Source organism: Pollicipes pollicipes, unplaced genomic scaffold (genome assembly GCF_011947565.3).
Source record: "Pollicipes pollicipes isolate AB1234 unplaced genomic scaffold, Ppol_2.1 Scaffold_7262;HRSCAF=8765_pilon_pilon_pilon, whole genome shotgun sequence".
NCBI lineage: Eukaryota > Metazoa > Arthropoda > Thecostraca > Pollicipedomorpha > Pollicipedidae > Pollicipes > Pollicipes pollicipes.
In genome coordinates, this window is record NW_023597055.1 from 26076822 (window position 1) to 26093446 (window position 16625).

A 16625-nucleotide genomic window follows, 5' to 3' on the forward strand; every position below is an offset into this window, starting at 1 on the left:
CCGCCGACGGACGCGACCACAACTGGCGGCTGGGCCCGCGCCGCCGCCGACGACGATGAACGCTGCCATCGATTGCACGCAGCGACGCCAGAGGTTCCCAAACCGACGAGATAGCGGCGCACGCGGCGCTGGGGCGTGCGTGACGGTAAGGTGCGCGGCGTTACAGGCGCCGGATCCCGTGGGACGCGAGCCCGTGACGGGCTTTGTAACGCAAGGCAGAGACAATGGCCGCCCGTACATGCCACAGTGACGACAGCTTCCAAGACGCCAAATGCAGGGGCCTTCAAACTGACGCAGAACGTGGCGCGGTGCCAACGACGGAGAGTCGTACGCCGACGAATGACGTCCATTTCACGCGCCGCCGAGACCGGAGCCTCTCAAACCAATCACCGGCGAAGGCCGACGGAGCCGACGACCAGTGGCTTTCATCCCGGCGGTGGCGGGCCCAGCTAACCCAATGGTGATGCGACTGAAACCCCTGCCGGCAAGCTCCCAAGCCGTATCCACCAGGGGTCCTCAGTCGGCCAGCGTCGCGCCTACAGTGTGTCCGTGCCGACGGTGCTGCGACTCGGAGGCGTCCTGTGCGGTCGTGGGTCGTGACGGTCGGTGGTCACCCTCCCTGCCGGGGACTTGCGATCCACAGAACGCCGTGGCGCTGCCCAGTCGGCCAGATGCCGCGTGATGTACTGTCATGACAACCAGTCCAGTATTCGGAGACTGTAGATGTTATTGTAGATCAATAGATCCAGAAAATGTATTTCAAAATACATGCCCAAACGTTTAACAGGAAACAGTCAAAAGGCACACAAGAAGTGGCTAGAAAGTACATGAAGACAAAGTCAAAAAGTTCAGAGGAAATAGCTCGAAGGTATACAGCAAATATCCAAAAGGTGACTCAAGTGTCAGCTATGACACGAAAAAACAGCACATATCCCAAGCAACAGTTTTTCAACTGTTCCCATCGAGGGAATTATTTCCTTCACAACTTGAAAGGAGTACACAAAATCAATAACACCATACACGCGATAAAGCAGGTCTGAGTCAGTCCACATACGACCCCTGAATGCAATGCCCAGGACTTGAACAGCGGGAGCCCGAAAATTCTAAAAGCCAGCCCAGCGTCTCATCTTCGAGGACAGCAAACTGTTGACACGTACCCAGCTAATACTAAACCGGAGGGCACCTGATGACATCGTCCCAGATGTCGGCGTTAAGGTCTCGTGAGGAGCTCCTGCTTCCCAGTGCCGTCCGGTCCGAGGCTCCTGCTACCTGTAGTCGTTTGGTCGGGGGTTCCTGCCACCCGGTGCCGTTCGGTCGGGGGCTCCTGCCACCCCGTACCGTATGGTCGAGGCTCCTGCCACCCGGTGCCGTTCAGTCGGGGGCTGACAACGATGCAGCATGATCCAGATTGACATGTGCGTGCCTATATCGCTACGCCGCATAAACACTCGAGTTCTCGCTCGCTTCTTCAGATCACAACCGGCCACATCGGCTCTGACCAGCGCTGTCCAGTCCGTCAGCGCCGTCGAGTCCGTCCGGCGCGTGCTCGGCTGCCGCCCGGGCGCCGTCGGTCGCACGTGCCGTCACCGCGCGACTCCCGTCCACGGCAACCTCCTGGTCATCCACCGAGCCCTGTTGGGACGGCGCTGGTGCGGCGCCGAGCCGGCCCAGCCGCTCGGCCAGCTGGAGGCCGAAGGCAGCCGTGAAACCGGGACTAACGCTGTGCAACAGCGCGTACGGCGTCTCGAAGAGCCGACCGTCGCCGCCGTCGTCGGCGTCGTGCCCCTCGCCGCAGACGGCGAAGCCGCCCGCCGAAAGACGCACGGTCACACACCGCCCCTCCAGCGTGGTGATGTTGAGGAGCGCGCCGCCCGCGTCCGCCGGCAGCGACGACGGCGCTGCAGACGCCACCTGCGGTGCGATGTCCGCGACTACGGCTTTTACCTCCTGCCGCCAGGCGGCAGCACTGAGCGGGCGTTCAGCGGCGTGCGGTGGCGTCATGGACGGGCTGCTGGCATTGATGTCGATCACCCTGGTGGAGAAATATCCGGCTTACTCTGTGGTACAGCATAAAGTGGGGCGCAACAGTCATTCTGAAAACAGCTGATGATCACTTTGCAGGGCTGGCTTTGGGATGAGGGTGCCCAGTAACTGGCTCACTGCCAAGAGCCACGACCACACTGCTGCAGGAGAGCACTGTTGTTCCAGCGCATGAGATCAGTGTGGCTGAAATACTATAATGCACCATAAAGGGCCATAACAGTCTCTGATGAGCCAAATACTCATATGTGGTATATGGGATGTGGGCCCACATGGCCAGCTACTCCAGAAGTTACATGTCCAGCAACCAAGCAACAAGTATTAGCTGTTCCTGCGCATTCTTGCATTCACAGCAACTTTACTTGAGGCGATATTACACATGAGGGCTGTATGTTCTCACATTGGTAGCAGCTGTACTTGAGGCCACAGTACACATCATAAGGCCTATCAGAACATTTTGGGAACAGAATGGTAACTTAGGATACTTTTTCGAGAGAACTGTGGAAAGGCAAGATGGAACTGTGTTTGGGAAGACCACATCTGCTCAATTTTGGATGGGTTCCCTGATACCAGTTGTACCTCCTGGCACAACTTCTGCCACAGGCAAGGATAGGTGAGGGTGGCAGCCCCAAATTGTGTGGAATTTTACCAAGTGCCAGCATGTGCAGTACATTAAATAAATGTTCAACATTTCCCTACTGGGTTGATGCTTCCTACACATGAAGAAGTCAGCATACATGACAATTCAAGATAGGAACACATCAGTACATTGTTTGCAGATGTGTTTTTTGTAAAACAATTATCATCTTGTTAAACAACAATTCAATAAAGGACTGATGAAAAAATAAGGAAAGGCACAGCAAATTCATACAATCAAGAAGTAATTGAAATCATTTTCCTTTAATAAGTTTTCTCATAAGGCTATCATCCCAGTGTTGCATATCACATGACATTACAGAGTGTGAGTATCACATAATAGTACCTCCACAGTAGGATTTTGGAGGATAAGATGGCTGTTGAATATAACATAGACCAGCACAGGGGTGTACTTTTCCTTCCAATAAAGGGGGTTAAGTCTCCTAACTTGGGTTCCATCCCCCTCAACATGAATAGAGGCATCTCTTAACTAGGACAATAGGATGGAAAGCCTTTTACTAACGGCCAAAATCTGAGTTTCAATGGCATAGGCCTCACACTTCCCTAAACAACATGAACTGTCAAACACAACCCATGCAATTTATTATCACAAGACGCACAAGACATTTTGATGGACATAACCGAAGAAAATTTCATAAGCAAGACTTGATGCGGTAGTTAATAATAACCTTTCTATTATCTGCACACTCCTGCTCCCGCATACCAGACCCTGTCAACCCAAGCTATTGCATAATAATTACAGCACGATAGGGCACTGTTTACATCCGTGCCTGATGCTGCCATATTAAGCGTTCACCAAGTGGCGTTCCTAAAAACTCAGGCACCACAAAAAAAAACATAAAACAGGACACCACAAATCGTGATCCTAGCTTTAAAACATAATTAATACGATAGCGATTGAATAGGCCTGTCACGCCAGCCCCCTGTCATCCCTGTGTATCGCCAGCCTCGGCATCGCCATAGGTTCATGTTTGCTAAGTGCCAAATGCGTGGCGCGGAAGAGACAAAATTTCAGGGGGCTAAAGCTCCTGCGTGCAATCCACTGCGGGCACCTCATGGTCCCACTAAAGGCCTGGGTCCCTCCTCCCCAGCAGTGCCGCACGTGCCAACGGTTCGGCCACACTGGCCGGACCTGCCGAGTTGCGCGCCCGACCTGCGGGCCGCTGCGCTGACCCTCATTACACGGCGGAGTGTGACGCAAAAAACCTGCGATGCGCCACATGTGAACTGCGCCACGCAGCTGGGGACCGCCGCGCCTGTCCCGCTTGGCGTGTGCAGCGCGAGGCGCTGCGCGAGCGCCAGCAGCAGGCAGCGGCAGCGGCCTATGCACCGGTCCGAGTGCTCCAGTCTCAGGAGTGGCCCACGTCGCGGGAGGCGCACCCTCATCCTCCCCCTTCAACACCAGCTCCGCGGCGGCGCCCCCTCCCTCCTCCGCGTCCTGTTGAGGAGCCTGATGTATCGAACCAGTGTTGTGCCTCAGCACAACGCTCCTCCTCAGCACGCCGCCCCTCCCCAGCAGGTCAGCCGCGTCCAGTGCTGCGTGCGATCGAGTCCGCGCCGGCCGACCCAGTCACAGCAAAGCCGGTGGCTGCGAGCCTCCCTGAGCAGGAACCCGCCCCACCAAACTCGGAGAGCCTCTCTCCCACCCCAAAACGTTGCTGTTGGTCCACTCCACCCGTGCCAGCGTCCCAAGAAGCCCCATCCGATGCCTCAGCCGCCGCGCTCCCGACGCCAACCCCCCGGGCCAGTCCCTCAGTCGAACGCCGAGCCCGACCCGTTACGCGCTCCCGCCGTCGCGCCCCTCGATCGCTCTCTCACTGCCGCTCCGCTGGATGGTCTCCCTCCCTGCCCTAAATGAATCCCCAGTTCGGTGAATTCTTGCTCCAATGGAATACGAGATCTCTGGGATCCCACTGGGCAGAATTCAAGGAATATGTGATCAAAAACAAACCATTGATAGCCGCCGTTCAAGGGACCTTATCTGACGACTCGGATTCTTTTAATTATAGGTTTAAGATCAACGGTTATTGCCTCTACAACACATAACGTAAACGAACCCCGCGCCGAGGCGGTTCGGCCTTGTTTGTCTCAAATAACCTTTTGCATCGTCAAGTCATTTTAATACTCATTTCAATTCAGTTGCAATAAACGTAAACTTAGCACAGTTAGATCTTACTCTTCTTTCTATATACATTAGCCCCCCTAGCCCTGTCTCCTCAGCTGATCTCTCCGCCTTACTCGCCCCAAATTCCTTCGCCCTGTCTCCTTGAGGATCTGAACGCCCATCATCGCGCATGGGGTTGTAGCACGACACAATCAAGGGGGAGAGTCTTACACACACTCATGGACACTCATGACCTCATATGCATCAACGAACTGAACACCTACGCATGCACATCACCACGGAGGCACAGTGACGCACTGTTATAGATCTAGCCTTAACAACACCACGCGTAGCACCACCTCTTACGCACAATCACAATCAGACACGCTTTTTAGCGACCACTACCCGATCCACATAAAAGAGGTCGCATCAGGGCAAATAGACTTCAATTTTATTCCCCGATGGAATGTTCGCAGAGCGGACTGGGCATCTTTCCAAAATTATATGGACGAGGCACACCCGTCAGGCGCAACTCCCGACCTCCCCACATTTCTAATCACTATTTTGGCCTCAGCGCACCAGTTCGTTCCACACGCTCATCGTCGACCAGGGCACAAACATGCGCCCTGGTGGAACGATGAGTGTCAGCGCGCATTAGCCCTGCGACGCCGGGCTATGCGTGCCTTTCGTAACTGCATTTGCAGAGCTCATGAAGAGGAGTTTCGCAGAGCTAAACATCAAGCCTATATAATCAATAAACGCGCAAAACAGGAAAGCTGGGAGCAATTTTCAAATACCTTTTAACCGCTTTACCCCTCTTTCTAAAATATGGTCACTGATTCGGTGTTTCACAAACAAACGCACTCCACGATTATAAAACTCCGCACCTTGTAGTCAGCAACCAACACTACAGCATCCCATTCGAAGTCGCCACAAAATTTGCCACACACTTCGCCCGTGTATCATCATCCGAGCAGTATTCCCAACAGATCACTAGCACACTTAATGCCACACTGCTCGCACTCAACTTCACGTCTGCTAACACTGAGACATTCAACGTACTCTTCACACCCCATGAATTGGACCTTGCGATCAGTAAGTGCGGAGACACCTCTGTCAGTCCAGACCAGTTAGCCTGCCCCTTCTTTAGAAATCTTACTAGGTCTGGACTCACCAATCTTCTGTCGGCTTTCAGCGATATGTGGGTTAACGGCTCCTTCCCTCCTTCATGGCGCTCTAGCACACTTATCCCTGTACTTAAACCTTCTAAGCCTCCCTCTGACCCTTCGAGCTATCGCCCCATCTCTCTTACTAGCTGTGCTTCTAAAACATTCGAACAAATGGTCAACGGACGTATCAGGATGTTCCTTGAGTCAAATCACCCTCTTTCACCTTTTCAGAACGTCTTTCGCCCCGGCCGCTCAACGGTGGACAGCCTGGTCCACATTATAGATTCAATTTAGCTTGGATTTCAGACCATATCTACTACAGTAGCATTATTCGTGGATTTAAAGGCCGCTTTCGACAGGGTGAATAAAAGTGCCCTCCTCACTAAACTACATGAAATCGGAGTTTGTGGTCGGCTCGCCGCTTTCATTAAAAACTTCCTAACTGATAGGACGTTTTCAGTGCGTTGCGGAAAATACTTATTCTTCTCCGACGACGCAGGATCACGGTCTTCCTCAGGGCAGCGTCTTATCTCCAACCCTCTTTCTTGTGATGATAAATGATGTTTTCAATAATATTAATAATATTTCTCCATATTTTCAGCATTCTTTATACGCGGACGACCTAGCTGTGTGGCATACGCATGCTAATGTCGATCGCGCACTGCATTATATACAATTAGCTGTAAATGATATTCACGCCTGGTGTGCACGGTGGGGACTGCAGATTCCCCCACAAAGTCAGCTGACATTATCTTCTCTAGGCGAAATAACGTTCAACCTTCCACCCCCTGAATCTTAATGGTGAAATAATCCCTCCAGTTGACAGTTTTAAATACCTCGGAATAACATTAGATCGTCGTCTTGTTATCAATGCCCATTTTGCTGACCTTAAGCAAAGATGCGCCAGACGATTGAATATAATGAAATGCATAGCAGGGCGGGAGTGGGGCGCCGACAGACGCACTCTCCTCCGCCTCTATACCTCCCTGATACGCCCGATGTTGGACTACAATGGCTTTCTTTTTATGCTATTTCTTCCAAAAATGTCGAAACCCTGGAGACCATCCAAACGCAGCCCTCCGCATGGTGACTGGTGCACTTTGCACCTCCCCGGTCCCAAATTTGCCCGCGGACACGAATATCCCCTCCCTATCACACCGACGAAAATTACAACTTCTCAGGTTTTACGCACGCGCCACAGGCCACGTTGGTAACCCTACATACAACGTCCTCGCACACCTCCGCCCCAACCGCACACTTACCAACGCGGAACTCCAGCATCCAACCATCAGCACTCGTGTTATTCGAGCGCAGCGAGCGCTTAATCTCCCCGACACTCCCTGCAACTCAACTCCCAGTCTCCGACCCTTTTGGGGCGACCCTATACCTAACGTAATCTTTCTGTTTAAACACACAAAAAAAACGAAACGTATCAGAAACCGAAGTGCGTGCACTCTTCGCTGAGTTCAAAGGAGAATATGACCAGTACACCTTTATTTACACTGACGGCTCCTGACGCGATGGTCGCACAGGAGCTGCCTTCATACATCATAATTACCACAAATCAAACCGCCTGTCAAATTACAATACTGTGTATACGGCTGACCTAACAGCAATCCTGACAGCCCTGCTCTACATCAGGCGAGGCCATCTACTAAGGGCAGTCGTATGCACCGACTCTCATTCGTCCTTACAAGCACTCACCACTCTCCATAATTCATCCCACCCAACTTTAAATGGCATGCGACGAACGCTCTGCTCCCTTCAACGTACTCACGTAATATTTCTCTGGATACCTGGACACGCAAATATTCGTGGAAACAGCACGGCTGACGAAGAAGCAAAAACGAAGTCTCATGCTATCGGAACGTTATCATCTTCATTGTCCCGTTTCTGATATTCTAGCAACTATCAATTTACATTTCCGTCTCTTTCTCCAATCCGAATGGGATCAACGCGCTCATCACCACCTTCACCCAATCAAACCCATACTTCAGCACTGGCCGACAATCAATCAAGATAATCGCCTGAAGGAAGTGCTGCTTGCCAGACAGCGTATCGGTCACACCAAAATCACACACTGCCACCTTTTCGAACGCACTCCTCCCTCGACTGTGTCATCGCTGCGGCATCCCTTTCACAATAAATCACTTCCTCCTCGTGTGTCCAGTATATCAACGATCAAGGCAGCCGCTCATCATTCACACCAACGCTAATCGGCTTCCACTCAATCTCCATTCTCTCCTTGGTGATCTTTATCCTGATTTGATCGTTCCCCTCGAGTTTTTACACAGTACAGGATTAGATATCTTCATTTGAATAAAGGGCTTTTTTCCTGCACAATTTGGCAGAGATTACAGGTTCTTCCCTACTGGCTAGAAGTCCTGGTCTTTCTTAGCACGTTCCAGGACTCAATAACATCACACAACACCGCAAGGTCGTGCCCGGCAGCGGAGCCCGTGGCTGATCTCCCCGTTGCTGCGATGAAGCGGGCCGGCATCCATCCATCGCACAGGTCGCAGACAAGTCAGCTGCGCCAAGGCCATCGCTGACACGGACTCCCCACGCAGGACACACGGCACCCCAGGAGTAAGGCGGAAGGGCCGGTGAGGAGGCTCACTTGTCGTTCAAACGTATTGAATGCGTGCTATGTCGTCATGGAATAAATATATCCGTTGCCGCCGTCTGATTTACTTGCTATGATCTTGCTGGACGAAAATGAGCCAGTTTAACGTAACGTCACTTACGCATACCCCCTCCCTTGCTTTGCGCCAGACAGCATAAGCCGGTTTAACGTAATCGTTGCCTGGCCTTGTGCCGGAAGTAAATTTTCCCCCCCTCGGAGGTGACTTTATGTCCGTCGAGGGAAAAAAGAGGCCTTGCATTGGCCCCACCTAGAAAAAGACTCGCGTGGCTGCCTATTACTTTTTGCTCAGTTAACGTTATTGATGTTTTGTGGGAGAATTATTGAGGGCGGTGCTTGTTGGATTTAGTTGTGATGTATTGAAAGCTTTGTGTATTATGCACGAAAGTTAAAGAAGTGTGCTGCGCACGATGCTGCTTGTGTGTACGGTAGCCGTATGTAAGCCGTTTGTAATGTTAAAGGTGCAGGCATTTCTATTTTGATGATTCTAGTGTATAGTGGCATTGGACCGATTGTTGCAGCGAGTTGCGAGTGCCTTCCCCGCTGTCTTGAGCTGTGCTTGTGTGTATGTGTGTGTATGTGTGTGCATCTGTGTGTGTTGTGTTTCTCTGGCTGCATTTGCAGACATGTATGAACCTGGCAGTACAAAATATATCATATTGTTGTATTGTAAAGCTGATGCATCTCTTCAATTAATCCTGACACTACTCAGATAACTAGCCTTTTTTATTTCTGTTGAAAGCATTTGGAAGCATGCAATATCAGGCTGACATTAAAGACAGCTAGTGAACCTTGTAATGCTGTTAATATTTATGGACAGAGCTGAGTTGCAATCCCATCTGATGACATACCATGGTTGTTGGGACTGAATCCCATGTCACAGTGATTTTTCATCATCACATCATCTTCCTTAGGAATGCAGGTGCACATAAACAACATTATATGGTGAAGGAGAGATGATTTCTATGAAAGTGATCAGATATGGAATTTTACAGCTGGTCCATTATGTGCTTTGAAGTCCAGGCTTGTTGTATGGGTCCAGTCATATCAAAGACATCATAAAGGCCAGTTCTTCCCATGAAAGCTGGTAATAACTAGATCATCCAACTTTTTTTTTGCTTCGATCTGTCAGGGACCTGCAATGAAATTGTTGGAGACAGGTGCCTAAGAGGGAGGCATGGAAAGAGGGGCATCTGCAATCCTAACAGTGAGAAGAACTGTCAGAAGACTGTTGCTGCTGTGCACCGTGATGCAGGCACAGCCAAAATCATCTTGGACGAGCATCTGTGCCACAAGCTACCAATAGTAAGAACTGTGCATGCTGTATAGAAATGGGATGCTGTGACCAGGTCTCCTCACCTATTCCCCCATTGTTGATACTAAGAATAGGGACATTGTGTGGCTGCTCTTGGTACTGAGGAAATCATGCTAGAGCACTTTATTACTGCATAAATGAAGGTGATCTGTGTGCTGGACAAGGTCAAGTTGTTACAAAATAGTTTGCTTTCCTTTATTGGCCAGCAAATTGAAACTTGTACTGCTTTGCAAACTCTGAAGTTTGCATTTGAAACAAGACATGAGCTGAGTGGTAGTTGTTTCCACAGCAGGTTGAAAATCAATCTCCCGAGCCTGCTGATGGCCATTGAATGCCTTTCAAAGGTCAGAGAAGGTCTTGACAAACAGCAGGTTTTGGTCTCTTTAGGAACTAACATGACCTGATGCCAGATTAAGTGATTTATTTGATTCCTGTGGGAGAGGCCATCCGGAAATATGCATGACGTGGCTAGCCTGCCACGTGACATCCTGACCTCGTATGACATCTTGGCATCTTACCTACATTTTGAGCATGTACCGGCCAGAAAAAAAATGTAGCTGATGTTTAAGCTGCATAACACAAGCAAACTGGATGTGAATTTTTTTGGATCATGTGTTGCATAAATGCACCAAATAATCATGCTAACCTTGGAAATGACCTTGACCTGACACCATTGTGGCATCAATATGTGGTAACACAGCATCTTCACTTAGCCAAAGAGCCTCTACTTTTGAAGAAATGAAATGCTCCAATTGGCCCTGTATGAGATAATTTATAGTGCTAATTTTGAATTTATTGATAGCAGGAACTGCATTATACATATTCCTTTGATTTCTTAGAGGTCAGAACAGGTCATTTACCTAAGATGACCCAGTTTGACATTTTGTTTTGGGAGCATGCTGGCAAGTGTAATCTTTGTTGCTTATTCAAATGCAAAGCTCTGAGCAGTCTTTTATGATTTTAGGTCACTGTGACCTTGAGAAGGTCAAACAAGGTCACTGACCAAATGTGGGCTTGTTACCTTTTGCTGAGAAACAATTGCCTAGGTTCTGGGGCATTTCGACCTTGTTTGACCTTGTTTGACCTGAAGGTCATGACCTAGGAAGCTCAAACTCTGATATGACTGAGTTCACATACAGGTCAACACACCCTGAAAATGTTTGTCTCTAGCTCTCTTAGTTCCCGAGATCTCAGGGGGGTCAGATTGACCCCCACCCGAGCAAATGGTATGTAGCCGGCCACCTGGACGCGTATTAATAGACCTTGGATCTCATATCATGGCCTGTTCGGGATTTTATTACGTCTTGATCGTATGAATTTGCCTTTCCTGATTTTCTTATCAGTCCATTATCGAATTGTGTTGTAAAAGATGATAATTGTTTTATAAAGACATCTGCAAACAATGTACTGATTTGTTCCTATCTTGAATTATCATATACACTGACTTCATCTGTAGGAAGTGTCAACCCAATAGGGGAATGCTGAACATTTATTTAATGTACTGCATATGCCGGCACTTGGTAAAATTCCACACAATTTGGGGCTGCCACCCTCACCTCTCCTTACCTATGGCAGAAGTCGTGCCGGGAGGTACAACTGGTATCAGAGAACCCATCCAAAATCGAGCAGATGTGGTCTTCCCAAACACAGTCCCATCTTGCCTTTCCGCAGTTCTCTTGAAAAAGCATCTTACGTTACCATTCTGTTCCCAGGATGTTCTGATAGGCCTTATGATGTGTACTGTGGCCTCAAGTACAGCTGCTACCAATGCAAGAACATATAGCCCTCGTGTGTGATGTGGCCTCAAGTAAAGTTGCTATGAATGCAAGAATGCATAGGAACAAGTATCATTTTTGCCATTGCCAACATTTACCAATCTGCATGTAATTGTGTTGCATGAAAATGACTTTGGTGGATAAGTGTATCAGGTTCCTGTGCAGGTTTCTGTGCCATACTTGTTGCTTGGTTGCTGGACACGTAACTTCTGGAGTAGCTGGCCATGTGGGCCCACATCCCATATACCACATATGATTACTTGACTCATCAGAGACTGTTATGGCCCTTTATGGCGCATTATAATATTTCAGCCACACTGTTCTCACGCGCTGGAACAACAGTGCTCTCCTGCAGCAGTGTGGTCATGGCTCTTGGCAATGAGCCAGTTACCGGGCACCCTCATCCCAAAGCCAGCCCTGCAAAGCGATCATCAGTTGTTGTCAGAATGACTCTGTTACGACGCCCCACTTTACGCTGTACCACAGAGTAAGCCGATATTTCTCCACCAGGGTGATCGACATCAATGCCAGCAGCCCGTCCATGACGCCACCACACGCCCCTGAACGCCCGCCCAGTGCTGCCGCCTGCGGCAGGAGGTAGAAGCCGTAGTCGCGACATCGCAACCGCAGGTGGCGTCTGCAGCGCCGTCGTCGCTGCCGGCGGACGCGGGCGGCGCGCTCCTCAACATCACCACGCTGGAGGGGCGGCGCGTGACCGTGCGTCTCTCGGCGGGCGGCTTCGCCGTCTGCGGCGAGGGGCACGACGTGATGACGGCGGCGACGGTCGGTCTCTTCGAGGACGCCGTACGCGCTGTTGCACAGCGTTAGTCCGGTTTCACGGCCGCCTTCGGCCTCCAGCTGGCCGAGCGGCTGGGCCGGCTCGGCGCCGCACCAGCGCCGTCTCAACAGGGCTCGGTGGATGACCAGGAGGTTGCCTTGGGACGGGAGTCGCGCGGTGACGGCACGTGCGACCGACGGCGCCCGGGCGGCAGCCGAGCACGCGCCGGACGGACTCGACGGCGCTGACGGACTGGACAGCGCTGGTCATAGCCGATGTTGGCCGGTTGTGATCTGAAGAAGCGAGCGAGAACTCGAGTGTTTTATTGCGGCGTAGCGATATAGGCACGCACATGTCAATCTGGATCATGCTGCATCGTTGTCAGCCCCCGACTGAACGGCACCGGGTGGCAGGAGCCCTCGACCATACGGTACGGGGTGGCAGGAGCCCCCGACCGAACGGCACCGGGTGGCAGGAACCCCCGACCAAACGACTACAGGTAGCAGGAGCCTCGGACCGGACGGCACTGGGAAGCAGGAGCTCCTCACGAGACCTTAACGCCGACATCTGGGACGATGTCATCAGGTGCCCTCCGGTTTAGTATTAGCTGGGTACGTGTCAACAGTTTGCTGTCCTCAAGATGAGACGCTGGGCTGGCTTTTAGAATTTTCGGGCTCCCGCTGTTCAAGTCCTGGGCATTGCATTCAGGGGACATATGTGGACTGACTCAGACCTGCTTTATCGCGTGTATGGTGTTATTGATTTTGTGTACTCCTTTCAAGTTGTGAAGGAAATAATTCCCTCGATGGGAACAGTTGAAAAACTGTTGCTTGGGATATGTGCCGTTTTTTTCGTGTCATAGCTGACACTTGAGTCACCTTTTGGATATTTGCTGTATACCTTCGAGCAATTTCCTCTGAACTTTTTGACTTTGTCTTCATGTACTTTCTAGCCACTTCTTGTGTGCCTTTTGACTGTTTCCTGTTAAACGTTTGGGCATGTATTTTGAAATACATTTTCTGGATCTATTGATATACAATAACATCTACAGTCTCCGAATACTGGACTGGTTGTCATGACAGTACATCACGCGGCATCTGGCCGACTGGGCAGCGCCACGGCGTTCTGTGGATCGCAAGTCCCCGGCAGGGAGGTGACCACCGACCGTCACGACCCACGACCGCACAGGACGCCTCCGAGTCGCAGCACCGTCGGCCACGGACACACTGTAGGCGCGACGCTGGCCGACTGGAGGACCCCTGGTTGATACGGCTTGGGAGCTTGCCGGCAGGGGTTTCAGTCGCATCACACATTGGGTTAGCTGGGCCCGCCACCGCCGGGATGAAAGCCACTGGTCGTCGGCTTCCGTCGGCCTTCGCCGGTGATTGGTTTGAGAGGCTCCGGTCTCGGCGGCGCGTGAAATGGACGTCATTCGTCGGCGTACGACTCTCCGTCGTTGGCAAACCGCGCCACGTTCTGCGCAGTTTGAAGGCCCCTGCAATTGGGCGTCTTGGAAGCTGTCGTCACTGTGGCATGTACGGGCGGCCATTGTCTCTGCCTTGCGTTACAAAGCCCGTCACGGGCTCGCGTCCCACGGGATCCGGCGCCTGTAACGCCGCGCACCTTACCGTCACGCACGCCCCAGCGCCGCGTGCGCCGCTATCTCGTCGGTTTGGGAACCTCTGGCGTCGCTGCGTGCAATCGATGGCAGCGTTCATCGTCGTCGGCGGCGGCGCGGGCCCAGCCGCCAGTTGTGGTCGCGTCCGTCGGCGGGGGAGGCCATCCGCCGGGGATCGCACAAAGGTAGGGTCCGCGGGCGGCCGGGGTCGGCGGCGGACTGAGCACCGCTGGGAGGCCAAGCCGGTCAGGCTCGCGGACAGGCCCCCCTGCCTGGTGGCTTACACTGCTGGGGAGCGGTGGCGTCGGCTGGGTGCTCCGCGGGGGCTGGGCGCAGTCAGGGGGCGGGAGATTGGACGGTGCCTCTGGCTGACTGGCCTCTGGTCCGGTGGTGGTTTCGTGACCGGGCCGGTGCTGACTTAGAGCCTGACGTCATTTTGATCCGCCCAGCTTGTAATTGCTCTGTACGTTTTGGAAGAAATCATTACGGCCCGCGCACAAAATATCTTGGAGGCGCGATGGTGTCCAGTGTGTGCAGAAGGCCGTTCTGCTGCTACGTGGGCAGCCTCTTCAACAGTCAACTGAAAAGTACCATCTTGCAACTGACGGCCTGCCTTTATGGCTATCTTGTTGAAGTTTAGTTGTTTCTTGGCAACATCTCAAATAGCAAGTGATGAATTGGAAGAATATGGAATGCAGCAGAGCGAAAAGAAAATGCTGACGGGGGTTGGTCAGCGAAATGGGGGGCGATGGAATGACTTAGTATCGAAGGGCTGAATACAGATCGAGATGAATAAGGTATCGAAACTTTATTATAAAAATTATTTCTCAAGCGATATAATTGCAACAAAAGGTGTGCACACCGACAAAGAAACAATTTTGATATCGACAAGGAAATATAGTCTGATATGGACAATGAAACCGATATCTTGATAAACAACTCCCTCGAACAAATTGGACATGCTGACAGCCCATTGGTTCCATGGTAGCAAAAGCCGAAATGAAAATAGATCAGGTCAAGTCAGGTCAGAAAAGGCCTGATGGCCTGATCGTGGGATCCGCTGGCAGCTGTTGGGGTGAGGTGCCTTCTGTGGGGTCCGCTGGCAGGTGTCGGGATGAGGTACCTTCTGTGCGGTCCGCCGGCAGCTGTTGGATGAGGTACCTTCTGTGGGGGTCCGCCGGCAAGTGTCGGGATGAGGTACCTCCTGTGGGATCCGCCGGTAGCTGTCGGGATGAGGCACCTTCTGTTGTAACAATGTGGCCTGCCTATGCCCTGCCTATGTCAGGGGTCGCGACTCGTAATTTGCATTTGATTCTACCATCCAGAGATGTTTGGCATTCGGCCGTTTTGTGTTCCCTCATTAAGCCTTTGAGGTCATCAGCGCAACGCTAGCTAACGAACCTCATCCAGTCCCGTTTGTTCTCAATTTATGTACGTGCGCGTGGCGAGCTTGCTCCGTAGATAAATCGCAAGCTCATCACTTCATGTAACAAGCCGCGTCGCCGTTGGCATTTAACTCGTCGATGTTTCCCATCCTATTTTCTGCGCTTTGATTTCTTACGTTTATTGTTTAAATATTTTGTCTTTCCGTCGTTCCTCATTTCGGTATTTCTCATTGCCGATAGTTCTGCTGGCGATGCGCCGTCCGCGCTAAGTGAATCGGCGCTGTTTGGGCTACAACGTTCGATCATTCTCCATCTCGATCTTCATTCTGCCAACATTTTAGTTTTCGATCGATTACTCCCGACGGTTTCCGTTCGATGAACAGTACTCGGGCGCTTGGTTCAACCGGGAAGCATTCGTGCCGAAACAAATCATACCGATGTGACTAAGACCAAACACACAAGCCCGCACGGAACACGCCTGAGTGCTAGCTACGTTTCCACCGCGTCCTGTTTTCTGGCACGAATACTAAAACCGAACAAATTCCAACATCCAGTGCACGCCGACGAGTGACCCCATATGGTATTTATGAACGGCGTGCTGGGGTTGTGGACTTTGTGGGCAGTACGCTGGGACTGTCAAACTCACGGACAGTATTCTGGGACTGCTTAATTCTCGCACAGGTTGCTGGGACGGTTTAATTCGCGGACAGTTTGCTGGGACTGTTGAATTTGTGGACAGTGTGTTGCGGCTGTTGCATTTGTCGATAGTATGCTGTGACTGATGAATTCGTGGACAGTACGCTAGGCCTGAGACTCGTGCAGTCCGTGCTAAGGGTCTCGAAGGCAACGTTCCTGCTCGAGAGAAATCCCATCAGTCGATCTGCCAACCGCAGTTCAGTGATGACGTCACTGGAGCGTAAGCAGCGAACGATTAAAGCCTGCTCACGAAGCTCTTCCGCTTCCCTCCACGAATGCGGACGAGCTGGCAGGAAATCCTCCTTCACCGCGCTGGCTCACCTCCGTCCCCCCCCCCCCCCCAAGGTCACGCAGCGCCTGAGGCGTATCCCCGTGGCGGGCGGGTAGCCAACGCAGAAGAGTTCTGGGCCGCGGAGACGACCGGCGCCCTCTGCTCCTCACAAT

At 51.7% G+C, this 16625-nt stretch overlaps 1 protein-coding gene across 2 annotated transcripts; it reads right to left on the minus strand.

Moving 5' to 3' along the window:
• Positions 1-1355: 1355 nt before the first annotated feature.
• LOC119114346 (uncharacterized) lies at positions 1356-3831 on the minus strand. 2 transcript variants are annotated; one of them, XR_005096020.1, is made up of 2 exons: positions 3366-3831; positions 1356-2032 (listed from the first exon to the last, which is right to left on the minus strand). XR_005096020.1 is itself a non-coding variant. In XM_037238546.1 (2 exons), coding segments are annotated over exons 1-2 (561 nt in total). In that variant the 5' UTR covers positions 2443-3830; the 3' UTR covers positions 1356-1473. The 2 variants fall into 2 exon arrangements, 1 of the variants encoding a protein (XP_037094441.1); XM_037238546.1 differs by having other exon boundaries at positions 2441-3830.
• Positions 3832-16625: the final 12794 nt, after the last annotated feature.